This window comes from Tribolium castaneum, chromosome 1 (genome assembly GCF_031307605.1).
Source record: "Tribolium castaneum strain GA2 chromosome 1, icTriCast1.1, whole genome shotgun sequence".
Classification (NCBI taxonomy): Eukaryota; Metazoa; Arthropoda; class Insecta; order Coleoptera; family Tenebrionidae; genus Tribolium; species Tribolium castaneum.
The window spans coordinates 25,238,418-25,255,142 of NC_087394.1; the positions used below are offsets into that span (position 1 = coordinate 25,238,418).

Consider the following 16,725-nt stretch of genomic DNA (forward strand, 5'->3'; position numbering starts at 1 on the left):
ACCGTTAGCAACTGTGTCAACACTTAACCCATTTCCGATTAATGAAATTTTTATTGGGCACTGGTTTAATTATTGTTATAGGCAATGGAAGTAGTGCGGAAATAACGCAATTTGGAACACCAACTTCGTTATTATAATAAACCTCGATTTCAAACAAACAATACGTTATAAAACTTTAATAAAAAGAAAAGGACTGGGTGCTTGAAGTTGTGCACACATTAATAGTGGGGATGTGTCACGGTCCAGGGTTATTTTTAGAGGGAAACAAATCACTTTTGTTTTTCCCCTTGCATAAACCAAATTGGAAATGTCAGTAACTTATTTTGATTTTTCTATTTCTGGCTACATCTTCCAACAAACCATCGGAGATAAATAGTTGATAACGACATTCTTTTCAACTAGGGAGCACCAGATTGACGTGACTCATGTGATATGAATAGGATAAATCATTCGGTAAAGCCGTCGTCTCTATAGAGGTCAGCTAAATTCATCTGCGGGTCAAAAAGTTAATTTTTATTATTATATAATTCATAGAGATATAACTGTTTCCCAGTCTGCTTTAAAAGGTTTGTGGCACAATCATATTTCACTAAATTCTTTTTTTTTTCTTCTGACAATAAAATTTACATTTTGTTCAAAGGTGGAGCCGGTTTAACGATGAATAATTTACACCCCTCGGTTTCTCCAAATAATTAACCGGCCTAAATACCACTTATCAGCTCTTAGGTCCTCATTAATCAAAAGGAATTTATCTCTCTGTTTCCTTCCAAGTAGTCGGTATTTTCCGATCCATCTGCAAACATCCAACCACTTTATCACCAGCAGATGTTATCGAAATTTCTTCGGCAACATTCCGAAGGGTCGTGAATTTGAAATAGCTTTTTTTGAGAGAAAACCTCACCCTGACCAGAGTTTTTATTGAGCGCGTTAATAATGAGGCATTACAGTGATCAATGTTGGCCTAGACGGCGCCGATGTGTCGCCCCTGTCAGGGGTTTTTCACCCCTTTGCTTTGTTGAAATGCCGCCTGGGGCGAATTTGATATCCTAACCCAGAATTTTCGTTGCGTGCACAATTAGATATTTTCGTCAGGGAGCACAAGTTTTTCTAGCGGAAATATGTCGTACAAGGAATGCTCACGTTCATTTAAATTCGCTTATTGAACATCCTGTGGCGACTTTTTTTTTCATGAAAGCTTGGTTCCTCAAAGATCGATTAGCACCGTTGTTCAGCATGCCGGAAAAATTCCAAACACAATTAAAATATTTAAGCTGAAACGGTGGATTTAATGAATTTTGATGAACATCACAGGAAGTTATTCGAGTGACAAAATATTCTGTTCGCTTAATGGTTATTTAGGTATATGTAGGTGTTAACAACGGTGGATTTTGCATGTAAAACGATACCACGTAGGTTTGTGAACTTGGAGAGATTTTATAAAACGTAACTTTCTTCGTAAACTAGCCATAAAATCGCTTCAACATAAATCACTAGCTGCTAATCGCATGGTTAGACTCGTGGCTCAATATTGAATGGCAACAACATACAAAGAAACAATCGAGAGCAACTAACTGTTTCGCTTTATGTCGGTTGTAAATCTCGACAATTATCTGCAGATGATTGGACTTTTCACCAATTCTAAAAATCAAACAGTTTTCAAAATGTTTGCCTGTGGAATGTATCTCGCAATGCAGTGCGAAGGTTCTTTCGCTTCACCTTTGCCTTTTGTGAAATTGTCAAGATTTCCAGCATTATTATCAATATAAATATTCTCAAGAAGTTGAGCAATGTAATAAGCCGGGTAAAATGTCATTAATTCAAGTGCCGGATGTATAAATTAACTAAACAAGCTTTCTAGACTACAATTAGACACTATGTCACTATGTATTGCCGTCATTTTGCATGCACAAGGTCCATGAACTTGACACATGAAACACTACACCGTTGTTAATTTCTCTTGATTAATTATAAAACAATGCCCCTATTAATAAAAATCCACTCTATCTCGTCGAAATTATTACCCCAATTAATTAATTGCCATTAATGATGCGTTTGGATGAGGAATAATAAATTTGATATCCTCGGCAAAGGGTCAAGTCGTACCTTCGTTTGAGTCAATTGATGCGAAACATTGCCGGGTTTGTGCCCTCATATCCGTGGCCAAGAAGGAGCGTTGAACTATGCAACTCTGGATTAATTTGCGGGTGGCCTGTTTCAGATTTTATGTGCGAAAGCGCTTATTATCGTGGCTGCTTCCACACGGCAAAATTATGGAATAAGTTTATTACAAGTTAAATTTTTTTGGCAAACATGCTGGGACAATACATACGTGCGGTAGGTATAATTTTACAGCGTCAAGTTTTAGTAATATTGAAGCTCAAAGCGAAGCTGAGAGCTTTAATAAAACTGTACGCTGTAAAATATCTAACCCACAAATAATGTACAAAAGTTGTTGACTAATTAGTCATTCAAATTTCGATTTTATTTTCAACACGCGATAGTAAGATATAAGATATCCTCTCAACATTAATAAATTTCATTTATCATAAAGTATGCATTTTTTGTGGGTCTCTGAATGCCTAAAATTTTCGTGCATACATGCCGTAACTGCCGAAAATACAGGGTGAGTCAGTAGTGGGTTATTTTTGACATGTTCTAAGATGCAACCAAAAATGCTAATTGTACTTATCATTTGATTTTTAAATTAATTAATTGAATTATTTGAATCAACAATGTGTTTTTATCTTTTAAATAATAACAATCCATAATGAAATTTTAGCAAGACTGTCAAGACAGACTTGACAATACTCATAACATTGCAATCGTGGATTAATTTTGAAATTTTTTAACGATTACCGTCAACTGGAGTTAGTATTATTCTAGTATTATTATTGGTTACATATTAGAAAAATCAGAAATAACTCACTACTGACACCCTGTATTTAAAAATGTCACCCACAGCCTATAATATTTTTTTTTCTACTACACTATGTTAGTTATTTCGTATCTTATTGTTTTTGAATAATTATTACGTCATTGATATTTACTTTTTTAGTTTAAAAAATCCTATAATTTTTTTAGCTCTTTTAACAGATTTTTTATTGTCGAAATGACAATGCACAATACCTACATATTTCTCCTAAATGTATTATCTGTTTGAAAACTATGAAAACGCCAACTTCGCATTTTCTCTCAAAATTAGCTGTTATAAATTAGATAAAGTAATTTATACTTTCAGTGAGTAAACTAATCATTAACATCTGTCTTACAAATTTATCAGTCTTATTTATTTTTCTCTCTAATACGGATATAATCTAAAGGTATTTCTCTGATTTTTAACAATAACATTAATATTAATAATACGTACCCTTTTATTTTGCAATTTTAATGATTTTTATGTATGATTTTTAAGTTACCGACCCATTTTCAACCACTTCCCACAACGATTCAGAAATGATTTTAATTTTTAACAGGTATTTGTCATAGAAAAAAATAAAATATTAGACACTCACATATAATTATATCCTAGACTAGGTGATAATCTGATAGTATAGGATTAAAACTGATGATCATTTAAATAGCAAAGTTAAATGTATATTTTGACGAACACAGTGTGGCAAATAATTCAGCTAATATTGAATACTAATGGTATACTGTACTTTATTTTTTATTAATTTTTACTTTATGACTTGAAAGTATTTTTTGAAAACGACATAAATACGATCACTTTTGTGACGTTTCTGGATAAATACTATTATTACCAATATTGTTATAATTGTTCTAAATTATTCTGTATCGTGGCCTTTTACTACCTAGCTACACCACTGTGGAAAGTTGGTTATTGACAAATTTTTTTACAAATTATTGCTTAGATATGAAACAAATTAACTAATCAGAAAATGTAAGTAACACTTTAGATCCGAATAAAAAGACAATTTTGCTATTTTGTCAAAAAACATGGAAGTTTTTCTCAAACAACCTATACTAACTTATTTCTTAAAAGTACAATGTGTGTTAAAATGATTTTCATTTAGATAACATAGAAATAGGTTGGCACGTAAAAAATATGCTGCTCTGCTCAAATAAATTCGTTGTCCATAAATGTCAAAACTGCCATTTGTGAAGTTCACAAATTGTCAGTTAATTACATTCAAAAATTTTAATGAAAAGCAACTAAAATGTTACACTGGGCAAGAAAACACTTTTATTATCGAAGCTTTTTTCCGAATGGGGAATGGCAATATTCGATGTAAATGCCTGTCATTAATTCTATAAAGCGGCATTTTCTTATTTTACATGGGACATTCACAGGCGATTTGATGAAAATCATTTTAACACACCTTGTATTTTTTGTGTCAAAACAATTGCATAGTTGTAATGAGGCTGATGGATTTTCACTTCATCTTTTTGTGTTTTTTCACTTTTTTAATTTTTTTTTTCGAAACGTTATTTTATATTTTATATTAAAATATTTTGGTATTGCTATTTAGACAATTAAAAAAAGTCTCGAAATGACTAAAAAAATTGGGGTTTCTAGAAAGTTATCATAAGTATACAAAAAGTGTAAAATTTTTAATCAAGTAGAGAATTTGTATTTTTTAAAATCGACCTGTTTTGCCCCTCACTGTATATCACATCTCGTGTCGGAGCCGTAATCTGCAAAAATCTGAGCTCCCAGAGTTTGATGCGTGTAATTTGTGTTTCCCTCGGGACGCAATTTTTATCGCCTAAATCAAATATTCAAGTTTGTTGTTTGTCCCTAGAGCACACAATCCGATGATAATCTTCAATGTAAATGACCTTTGATATGTTAATATCGTTAATTGACGTCCCGGAGCGATGCTGATTGAAGACGACAAGAAAATCGCTGCAATGTCGCAAAAATTGTTGCATGCGATTTGTTAAACGATTCCGATTCATCATTTGCATGATTGCGTGTCTCGAGCACGATTATTTTACGTCTTTGGTGGAAGTCAATATAAATCGGAAAAAATGAAACCTGGAGAAAATAAATTCCGATACAACTTTTCTCTTAAATGAAAGAAATTCACCATGATTGAAAGATAAATGGTGCACATCTGTGGTCCACCCTATGCTCACACATGGCGTGGTGTGGCCTTTGGACAAAAATGTGATCAATTCCGGGTCTCATAAAGGGAGGCTATTTTTTATAGTCAGAAAAATCATCAATGAAACATTTTTGGCATGCAAAAGGGGTCAAGGCATTGCCCTTTCAATAAAAATTTGTTCCTTTTCCAGATGATCCAAATTGAACTTTACAATCTCCTTTAATGTGACCATAAATGACATCATTGTTTAAAAATGCGGAACATCTGGTGGTAATTTAAAAACTAGTGCATCGTTGGTGTTAGCAAATTACCAAGGAATGTAATATTCCATTATCTATTACGACATGAGGCGAGTAACACAACAGAGGGAATCAGTGACATTAAATAAAGAAAATGTCTTTATTTTCTCGTTCTTATCTCTATGTTTGACCTTTCGTTATCTTGATTGCTTGCATGACCTTATAAACCCTCGTTGAATATGTGCATCCCTTTGATTTCGACCAGTTAAGGTCGCGATCCACACCTGTATCGTATTACGAAGAAACGACATTAGTTCAAGGATATGCACTGACTTGTGGTTTTATTATGTTACGTCCGATGGAAGGGGCTTCCATTAAATTACCGAAGAAATTACTCCTATTTGCCTTGTATTCTCTGTATCTTTTTTAATTATAGTAATCAGTTTCGAAGAAGAGCAACGCTCTGCCAGAGAGGTCATTCAAGCGACTCACTTTTTCCGCTTTGTTCCGAAAAGATTGATCGAGGAAAGTAAAATCGGGAAATTTGCATGCGACACGCTTCTATTAATACCTCCCTTCGCAAAAACTCCAAATCGATCGCCTAGTGCGACATGGCATGCGTTTTAAAACAATTATTGCTGAAAACGAGGGTGGAGTGTTCGGCAATTTGGACGTCTTGTTTAGCACTGCTGGCATACATTGTTGATCCGGTTGATCAATAAGTTCACTACTCAAACCGACACTGTATTTGGAATTTCTCCACCTCCCCCAGCGTCTGGCACGTTACCATGACGACTTACTCCCTCATGCCGCGGTTCCCGCGGGACTCCGGGCGTTCGCACCCTTTTGCAGAAATTTTCGCTAGTGCACGATTTAAATGTTGCCCCTTCACCACATTTAGCACATCAGAGCTTTCACTGCATTTTTCCTGAAGCCGATGCTTAATTATCCACATTTGTAGTGCTACTTCTATTGTCCGCGAGACAAATCATCTCGTTAGATTAATTGCTTGGTTTCAACAATATAAAATAATTCGCTCGTCACTTTCTTATCGTTCGACATGCTTCAGTTTCTGTAAAGCCCGGATGATTTGTTTGCATTCAGATACGAAGAACGGAAGTTTAGGCAAGCGGTTTACTTGTGCTTTTTTCAATTGCTTTGGCGGCAATTTAGGAAAGTTTAACGGCCGCTAATAGCCACTCGTAAATTCTTTGGTGCAAGATTTGCGCTATAATCTTGCGAAATAGAAGCGGGAATAGGGAAAGAATGTCAAAATTCAATACACACGACAAGATTTGAGCTTTTTATAGTCTTTTGGATCGCTGTGGCTGAGAACGAGGGTTGAAAACTTGAAAAGGGGAGTAGCTAACTTATATCATTTTCCTCTTTAGAGAAACTCTATCCGAAATCATTTGAAAGTTTAGTTATGATTTATTAACGGTGTTAGAACATGTAGTACTAAAGTTTGTCAAGTCACAAATCAAGTGGACATTAATTAAAGTGGTTTACACGCATATCTAATTGTTTTGACGTTTTTGTTATTCTGCACGGTTCACATTCATTATATTTAACAGAGCTTTTTAAAGAAAAAGTTATCATTTTAACTACTTTTGAAGCCCATCATTTGCTTCTTTTTCTTAGTGTTAATGTAAGAATAATAAACACCATGTTTCATCACGCCACTATTTGGAGATTTCACAACCATGTGTCTTATGGACTAAAAATACTATTAGCAAAAATTTGAAGAATGGGAATTAGGATTTTTTAATTTTTTTTGTAATGTCTTAATTCTTATTATACAGCTTGAACCAAAAGTAAAGCACAAAATAATAATTGAAATGCTAAGTGGTAATGTAAATAAGATTTGCTAAGAAAAACAAATAAATAATAATATTATGTATTAGCTGTTTGAAAACTATAAAAACGCATACTTTGCATTTTACCGAATTATTTTTAAGCAAGATTGATAAAATTTTAAAATAATTATTTATAATGAGTCTCATTGAAAAAATACCTAAACGTAACAAGATTTGTGTCAGTGTTACATGTAATCGTAGTATAGTGACATAAAAGTTAACCTAAAAAATCAAATCTATTTTTGACAATATTATCTATTTGTGAAAGAAGATTTTCAGGGTCAAAAAACCGCTATCAGAATTCTGTACCCTAATTATACCTACTACTGTTTTCACATAGCGTTTATAATTTTATAACAATATAACATTTACTATTTGTACCTAGCAATTATTATTTTCACATTTTCAACTAGCGTTTACGATTTATATTAGCTGTCTCAAAACTATAAAAACGCCAACGTCGCATTTTACCAAATAATTTTTTTAAATAAGGCTGATAAAAATATAAAATAGTTATTAATGATTAAATGTCTCATTGAAAGTGTAAATTACATTAGCTATTATTTTTCTGAAATGCATGAATAATTTAATTTTGAAAGAAAATGCGACGTCGGCGTTTTTATAGTTTTGAAACAGCTAATAGGTACTGTGTACTTAGGGTTTAATAAAATAACGTAGCGTTTAATTTTTTCCCCAAAATTAAATGTTTATTATTGGACATTAAAATAAAACTCAAACAGATCTATTATTTTCTAACAGAGTTTTTGAGTAATTAGTTATTAAGTTATTTTTATTTTTTTCAATGACAAGCGACATTTTAGTTTACTGTGTTGGATAAACCTGGTATAGCATACATTTTCGTTTGTCTAGGAAATAAAATAAAGTATGATAATTTTACACATCAAAGCAATAGTTGAAATTTACTATCAAAAGCAGTAAACACAAATGTAGGTAACTTTTTGAAAAAATTAGAAATGACGTCATAACTCAAAAACATCACATCACTAATGATGAAAAATTCAAAAATATGAATTTTGTGCTTAAGTTTTTTATTTACATTTTACCTTTTTCATGTACACAACTTGATTTTTATCTTACTGCAGCGTTTACTAAATATGTTACTACATAATAACTGCTACTATTAGAACTAGTTTAGCTTACCATAACTCAAAATCTAGTCGTGAAAGGAAGTCCCGTACAGGTAAATTTATTGCAACTATTAGAAAAAATTATCGTCGAATTTTAATTTTTTCAAAATGCTAGTTAAAAATTGTTGTTTCTTTATTGTACGTTTTTTAATGTAAGAACCCATTTATCACTTTTACTGGGTGCTTCCATTAGAAAAGATGATAATAAATGGTTTTAAAATGGGAAAATTTTTATGTGGGATTTAATGCGAGCGAGTGTAGCGTAATTATTAGACATTACTGTTCTTGTTTAAAACAGCTGGATGTAATTTGTAGCGGATTTATACGGAACTTAATAACACAAGCGGTAAATTAGACAATAATTGTTACAGATTTTTTACTTTTTTACGATTACCAACTAATTAAATTTTAAACTGAACGGGAGATAGGGTATGTGACATCTGTTTATTGGAGAAAATACATTTACAAATAATTCCAAGAATTTTTACTTTCCAACAATTAAAAAAATGTGCTAATAATAATAATTTCATATCTTACTTTTGCTATTTTAAAGTAGGTGAAGGAAGTACCTTCTCTACAATGTAATAAAAAGAAAACTCTTTATAGGAGCAATCAATCTTCAAATAATTATAACTACGACAAGACAAAAACATTTCTCTTGTCTTTCCGGTAAATAAAATAGGTTGATCACCATCCTTAATGGATCTTTTTAGCAAAAATACATTGATAAATGTGACAGCAAGCCATTGTGACACTTTTCTCATTTAGTCTATTTTAGTATCTCGAAACAAATGTCGCACTAAATTAAAAATTCAGGTTTTCACGAAACTGCAACTGGTTTATTTTAATTTCAAATCGGAACGTTGCTCTCGGCGAAATGCATCTTCTTTGCAGTTTTAAGCAGTAAAAGCTAATATCTCACGCCTTTCATAAAGCTTCGTGCAATTCTCGCCACGTTATGTGTGGGGCTGACTTGTAATTTATTACAGACGATTTTTCACACAAGGTGCAGCTTTAGGTATGCACTTAACTTGTTTGAATATTAGCGGGTTGAAATAATATTTATTAAAAAAGAAAATTTGTCCAAAACTTCATCTATCACAGCTCGAGTCGGTGATAAATCACTCGAATCGAGCGATTTAGATTTGGAGCGAATAAAGCCGAGAGAAAAACTGGAGTAGTATAACTTATAGTCCTCAAATCCATTGTATTTGTTTGGTGAAAGTGGTCGTTTCTGTTCCAGAATGTGGACCATAAAATGAAATACCGCTCAAAAAAAGGCCAACTGCCCTTCGTGGAGATAAACGGCGAGGAGATCGCCGACAGTACAATCATCATCAAAGAGCTTTCGCAAAAGTTCGGACACGATCTCGATGCTGCTCTTACTCCCGAACAAAGGAATATCGCTCACGCCTCCATCTCCATGGTTGAGAATCACCTCGCATGGGTGGTGATGTGGTGGCGCACCAAATATCCAGAACTAGTGCTCAAAGGATATAAAGTTAATTTGCAACATGCTCTCGGCACGAGGATACCCAACGGAATTCTCAACTTCTTTTTCAAATTCGCCTTCGGGAGGAAGGTAAGAGATATGAGGCTGCTTACCTAGGGAAAGGAGAGGAAAATTGGCGATTTAAGCACTCTGCACGCAAGGAATTAAGCGACGCACAAACTTGTTCTAACTTGTTATTTTGATATTCCTTTCAATAGGTTACAGAGTTTCAAGCTGTGTATTTTTTTCTACGGGTCTACCTTTTTTTAGAATTTGTAAAGATAATGTTGAAAGTTGATACTTCTTTCGCGGGTTGAAATATTTTTCATTGTCATTAATATTTTGTAAAACCAAAATAAATCACGACACTCTCAGAGCCTGTAAATATTTAATCCAAAATGTTCATCTTTTATGTCAAGTCAAAATAAGTAAAGGTTTTGTGACATAATTTACCTCAAAATTATTGCCATTTTGAAGATGTCACGCCCTGATTCTTCTGACGAATTTAGAACCAAGAGATTCTAATTCGTAATATCGCTAATATGTATTCTATTCCTTTTTTGAGGCAAAATAGATCGCAAACATTTTATTTCTGTATAAAAGAGGAATGTGTATGAGAACTGAACCCTACTATTTTTTTAACAACATCTGAGCCAATTTTGGTAAATGACGAAAATGGTGATACAAAAATCGATCAATATTGGATATCATTATTATTTGTAAATATTTTGAAACCGTATTTGGGCTATTATTAAGTCGAGAGACTTAAATAAGATTTCAAAACATGTAAAAATCGTAAAGTGTAAAGTTAAGAAAACATCTAGGTAAATATCGTTATAGGAATTCCTGCTGAAATTTGTCTTTCAAAAACTTTAATAATCCAAAAAAAAAATCATTGCCTTTCATTTAAAACAAAAAAATTTAAAATTTTTTCATGTTATGACTGTGTATCTACATAATTTCAGACGAATATCATTTACTGAAACTCGCAAATATCACTAATGTGGGGTTCAAACGTGATATATTTTCCCATTCAATCGCCTAAACACGAGCATAAAAGCGCCAATATCCGTTAAAACAGATAATCTCAGTTAATTTACAATATGATAAATCGAACTGTGTTGATGGATTTCGATACAACTAAACAAACTTTTTGCTAAATTTTTCCCAAAAAAATCATTGCCGAATTTCCGAAAAACAATAATTTTCCTTTTTTTTTTCAAATGATTAAGCACAGTTTTAAGTGTAAGAGGCATTAAATGGAATGAAAGCTACTGGTGAAGATAGAAAATATAACACGTTCTTTCTTTAGCTAGAAAATCGTTAAAACCAGTAAGCAAATCACAAAGGAACGGTTGCCAATGTCAATATTTTCACCTTTTTCGTTAGATTTATCTTATAGGAGGGCTCTATATCCATAATATACAATTTCCAGGTTTATTAACTTTTCTCTCGACTTCTAAAAAACTCCTTAAGGTGTTTAATGCTATAACGAAATATGTCCAATTTTAGTCATTTTGAAAAAAATGTTTAAACGTATGCAGTTTTTCGATGTATGTATAGTAATTTTTTTTGTATAATCAAGTGTGTCAATGTAAAGTTGGCATTACCTGACATTAACATAAATAGTATTTTTTTAATTAAGGTTAGTACTGTTTTTTAACTGGCAAATTTAATTTTAAAATTTTTCAAATTATCACAAATTACAACACGTACAAATTCAGTGACTGCATTCACTGTCATAAGAAAAAGTCATAAGACAAAATAAACTGTATAATTCAAATTCAGTTGCCACTGCATTCACTTTAACATTGCTTTAACAAATATTAATTAATAACATTAAAATTTGATGAGAATTAAATAAAGTACATCGGCTTGTTTGCCTAATTTCATTTCCAAATTTTCTCTTTTTAGTTTTGTGGAAGTAAAAATGCACGAAAACTTTGTTATTATTTCATTTTTTATAAAAATACGGTTTTCATGAAATTTGTTGTTGATATTTTATGTGCCCTCATTTGTTATGTTTATGTAGTACTTATTTAAAATAATAATTAATAAGTGATTCACGTTTTGACAATTAGATTTTTTCGATGTGTTAATTAAAAATACATAGTTGATTGTCTTTTCGAAAAAAAAAAAATTTCGAAATTTAAGATCAAACTAAAATTTCATTTTTAAAATTTGCTCACATTATTTATAGCATTTCTCTTTTACCAGTAATTATTTTCTGAAGACTATACTGCTCAAAACAGTAAAATCTTTAAATTAGTCGTAACAATAATAATAAATTAGGATTTGATTTCGTGTCCATAAGGTTGTTATTTGTAGTATTTCGTAGAATAAAGGACAATTCTGTCGCTTGTTTTCTTAAGTTTTGTGAATTTTTAATGTAAAAATGTGGGTTTGATGTTATTTTTGATTTAAACTAGTGCGGCACGACCAAATTCGCTCCCACGTTTTATGATAAGATAACATCATGTCCACACACGTCCACGTACCGGGAAGATAATAACGGCCGTTATTGAAACGTTGCATTGAAATAAACACTAGTATTTTTTTCAGTTCTCCTTTATTCCACGAAATTCTACAAATAATAATTAAGAAAACAATAATGTTTTGTTATTTTTTTCTAATAGTTGTACAATAATAATTACAAGAATTACAAATCGTGGATATGAAAATGAAAAAATTCAAATTTTTGTGTGTTGTAGCCGGCAAGCGTTTAAAAAATATCAAAATAGTTTTATGAAAAATACAAGTTTTGCGATTTTTGTGCGTCCTTTGGTTCTAGTTTGCATGCATCCCAATTGTTCCAATTGTTAACTAGTTCCAGTTTCTGGTGATAATAGATCCTGCACTCGTAGCACCTAGAGCATGTTTCTTCCAGTGTTGTGTTCTTAGTGTCTTTTAATACAGTATTGAATATTTAGTGGTTCCAGGGTACCAAGAAAGTAAAGGCTCAGGGTATAGGAGTGCATTCGGCCGACGAAATCAACGCTTTCGGCCAAGGAGATCTCAAAGTGCTCTCTGACATGTTAGCGGACAAACCGTTCTTCTTCGGCGACGAACCAACAACTGTACGTCGAAAATCTAGTTATCTTCTAGTTTGAATGATAATGATTTGTTTTAGCTGGATGTAGTCGTATTTGCACAACTAGCACAAATTTACTTTATCGATAAGGAAGTTAGTTATGCATTGCGCGATTATATGACAGAGTCGTGTCCGAATCTCGTTGGTTTGGTGAATCGCATGAAGGAGAGATGTTTCCCCGATTGGGACGATATTTGCAGCACGTTGGACTTGAACTCGCATTTGCCAAAACCGGAAGAGGCCAAGGATAACAAAGAAGGAGGCAAAGACGAGAAGGAAGGAGACCAGGAGAAGGAACCCGACGATAAAGATATCGAAAAAGAAAAGGTGATGCGAGTTTTGGTTTTGTGTGTGTTTGTGTTTAATGTCTGGTTTCAGGCTGACGAGAAGGAGAAAGACAAGGGCAAGGAAAAAGAAACGGAGGAAAACAAAGAGAAAGAAACAAAATAAAGAGACTGAGTCTCCATAAGCCCACTGCCGAGGCAAGTATCCCCTCCTTACCCTCCTCACTTAACCCTTTGACTCTCTTTTCATTTAAATCTCGACTACGTGCAACCATCTAGTTTTAAGACTCATTCATATTGTAACACTTTTTAATGAAAATATGAAATTATACTCTTGTCAACGATTTATTTATGTAGTTTTTTTTATCTATTATAGAGGACAGTTTTATCAATAAAATATATTCATTGCTAGTTAAGAATACTTGTTTGTATAAATAATTTTAGCTAGGTTTTTTATTGTAAGCAATTGTATGTCTGAAAAACTTTGGGAAACATTGCATGGATTTTAAACACGATGACGATATGCCATGCTTCTTAAAGTTTATCCATGTTAGTGCAGTCTTAATGTAAGAAGTATAACCCAATTAGTAGTGCATTTATATTCATTGTATTCATTCCACATTTTAACATTGCATCACAAAATTAACATAGCTTGACCGTATCTATTGTAGATTTTTGTATTTTTTTATTGGATCATTTTTAAGATAACGAAAAATTAAAAACAAACTTTTGACAAATTGTATATGGATTGCAGTGTATTTCTGAAGCTCAATAGATTGACTAGCATGTTAAAAATATATTTTAGATTTTATTATAAGTTTATTTGAACTTACAACTGTGTTGTATGCTATATTACAATTTAAATAAATAAATTGGTATTTTAAGTTGCTTATTTGAGTATGATGTTGTAAATTTTACTGGACGTCTGAAAAAAAAACATAAACGGACTGACAGATTCAATCATTTTCTTTAACCCAGTCATCTTCCACATTTTCCCAAAATAGAAACAACTAACTACATTAGTGAAAGGGCAGAGCACTCTCGAGTGGCTTTATTAGATTAAGAAACAAGTAACTAACAGAATTGCGATTCTCGCTTCGCTTCGATTTAGAGAGCAATATTTCATTCTGTCCAAACAGTATAAAATCGTTCATATTTCATGCTTTTTAAAGTATGCAAGAAATATTACAAATATTTCTGAAAAGTGGGTTCTCGTGTTTGCTTTTCATTATATTGTAGCGCACGCTATAATAATAATCACATTCATTTTTCTTTCTCCAAATTGCTTAAACGCCGAAAATAATTTGTCTAATTTGAGAGCTAATTTTTATTTAATTAGAAAAAAAAACGAATATCTAAGTCAAAAATTTCAGAAATGATGTATTTTGTTATAATAGTTGTATGTAATGTATGTTATTCAATGAGTTTTGTGTCAAAACAATTTTTTAACCATATCTGGATAAGTACTTGGCGTAGGAAAATTTTAGTTACAGTTTTGGTCTCCTGGGAAAATTTTGAATACACGGGGTCAGTCTCTGACTTCTGATTGCCGTTTATTTAGAGAAAACATGCATGGTACTACAAAAAATGCAACATTCGATAATATTTTATTTGTTGAAAAAATCTGGACCTAATATCAAACTATAAAAGTGTCTGTTTAAAATTGTTTTTGTTATTCAAACAGTGGTTTTGTCTATTTGCTACAAATACAAATTTTACAAAAGTACATAGTAGTAAAATACTAGCAGTAGGTATTCAATAAAAATGTGCTTTTTTTACTAACAATTTTTACTAAAATTTATAATAATGTTATGACATGTAAATAAAGTGTCTAAATTTAAAATATTTTTTTACGGATGCTGATTTTATGTTGGACAGTTGAACACCCCAGACCCCATGTGATAACTGATAAGTAACAAAATTCATAAAAAAATTATAAAGAAAGAAAAGAAATATAATTATCTTAAGGTTTAAAGGTTTTTTTATCTGAATATTTAAATTTGAAAAAATTATATGGAGAAATTATAATAATATAGTCGAAAAATATGTGCGGTGCAAGGAGGGGATAAAGTGATTTCAAAAAGTAAAATATACCCCAAATTTTGTACAGTAGATCTCTACGTATATTTTCATCAGATGAAATCCTATTGAAATAAATTTCTTGAAATTTTACTCATCTGGGTGAGGCAACCTTATCGCGCATTCAAGAAAATTAACGAAATAAAAATCTCGAAATTTTACACACAAGCCTGTAGATTGATAAAAATCATTCTTAATTTTTATTATATTTTTGTTAATAAATAAAGTCGGAGCAGTTTTGTGAGTTTTTAACTACAATGTTTCTAGACAAAGTGAATCCCTTATCTGTTAGCCCATCGAACCCTGATATCAGAATTATAAATTTTTACTTGGTTAGTTAAATAATCGGTCTTTTTTATTTAGACACGTGATTTATTAGTGGATGGTATAGTTTGCCAACAAAAGGATCAGCCGACCTTTTTAAAGCCCCTTATTTACAGTCTTGCAATAAATTGACAAAAACTAATGCCTGAATTCAAATATCCCAACGAAATCTTTTACAATATTACCCGAATTTCAGTTCACATTGTCACCCAAATTTACGACGCCACAAGTAGCAACTCATAAATAAAATTATTTTTTAAGTTAAAATATAAAAGTGCGTTTATTTCAAAATCTGTTTGGTATTTTTTTCGCTAATTTTGTAAACAGTTATCGAAGTGAATACGCACGCGTAGTTTAGTACAAAAGTCAGAATTTGACTTTTTGGTCGAAAATTACTTTTGTTTAATTATTATCTTTACCTGTAAGTGAAAAATTACCAAAAAATTAGTGGAGATACCTATCTTAACGTACAGTCAGGCGTGTAAAATGCAAAAAAAATATTGAATTAGAAATCGCGATTTTGTTAGATGCGCGATAAGGTTGCTTCACCTGGTATATTGATAAGGACTATTTTCGATTTTTATATTTTTTTTTGTTAATAAATGAAATCATATCAGTTTTTTAAATTTTTGGACACTAACTGCTAATTTAACTATAAAGTATACACTTATGTGAATCTCTACGTGCTAGAGTCAGGTAAAGGATCGAAACCCTGGTATTACAATTACAAATTTTTACTTATTAGATGGTTAAATAATAATCGTGTGTAAACCAAACGCGTGATTTGTCAGAAAATGGTATAATTTTCTGAAGCCCCGCAATAAAATTAACCAACTCCCAAATATCCCAACGAAATTTTTTACAATCTTACCCCCCTTTATTTCACATTGTCACCTAAATTTACGACGCCACAAGTTACGTATAGTAGTTCATAAATAATGAAGTTAAAATATAAAAGTACGTTTAGTTCAAAATTTGACTTTTTTTCGCTAATAACAATTAACGGAAGTAAAGAAGTGTAAAATTCAGAATTTGACTGGTCAAAAAATTATTTTTTTATATGTATTATAAAATTAGTGGAGATGCCTTTCTAATGTACAAATATGTGTGAAAAATGTCAATTTAATTAGTAATCGCGATTTT

The 16,725-nt window shown here is 31.8% G+C and overlaps 1 protein-coding gene across 2 annotated transcripts in view; it reads left to right on the plus strand.

Moving 5' to 3' along the window:
• Positions 1–14,063, plus strand: part of fax (failed axon connections) — a 28,529-nt gene extending 14,466 nt beyond the window's left edge. Inside the window, exons 2-5 of one of the 2 annotated variants that reach the window (XM_008201305.3) lie at positions 9,556–9,894; positions 12,744–12,881; positions 12,935–13,222; positions 13,274–14,063. In XM_008201305.3, the coding sequence (XP_008199527.1) occupies positions 9,556–9,894; positions 12,744–12,881; positions 12,935–13,222; positions 13,274–13,345 (837 nt within the window). In that variant the 3' untranslated portion in view covers positions 13,346–14,063. Of the gene's footprint in view, positions 1–9,555; positions 9,895–12,734; positions 12,882–12,934; positions 13,223–13,273 lie in introns of both variants that reach the window. The other variant, XM_963303.5, reaches the window with a different exon arrangement.
• The last annotated feature ends 2,662 nt before the right edge of the window (positions 14,064–16,725 follow it).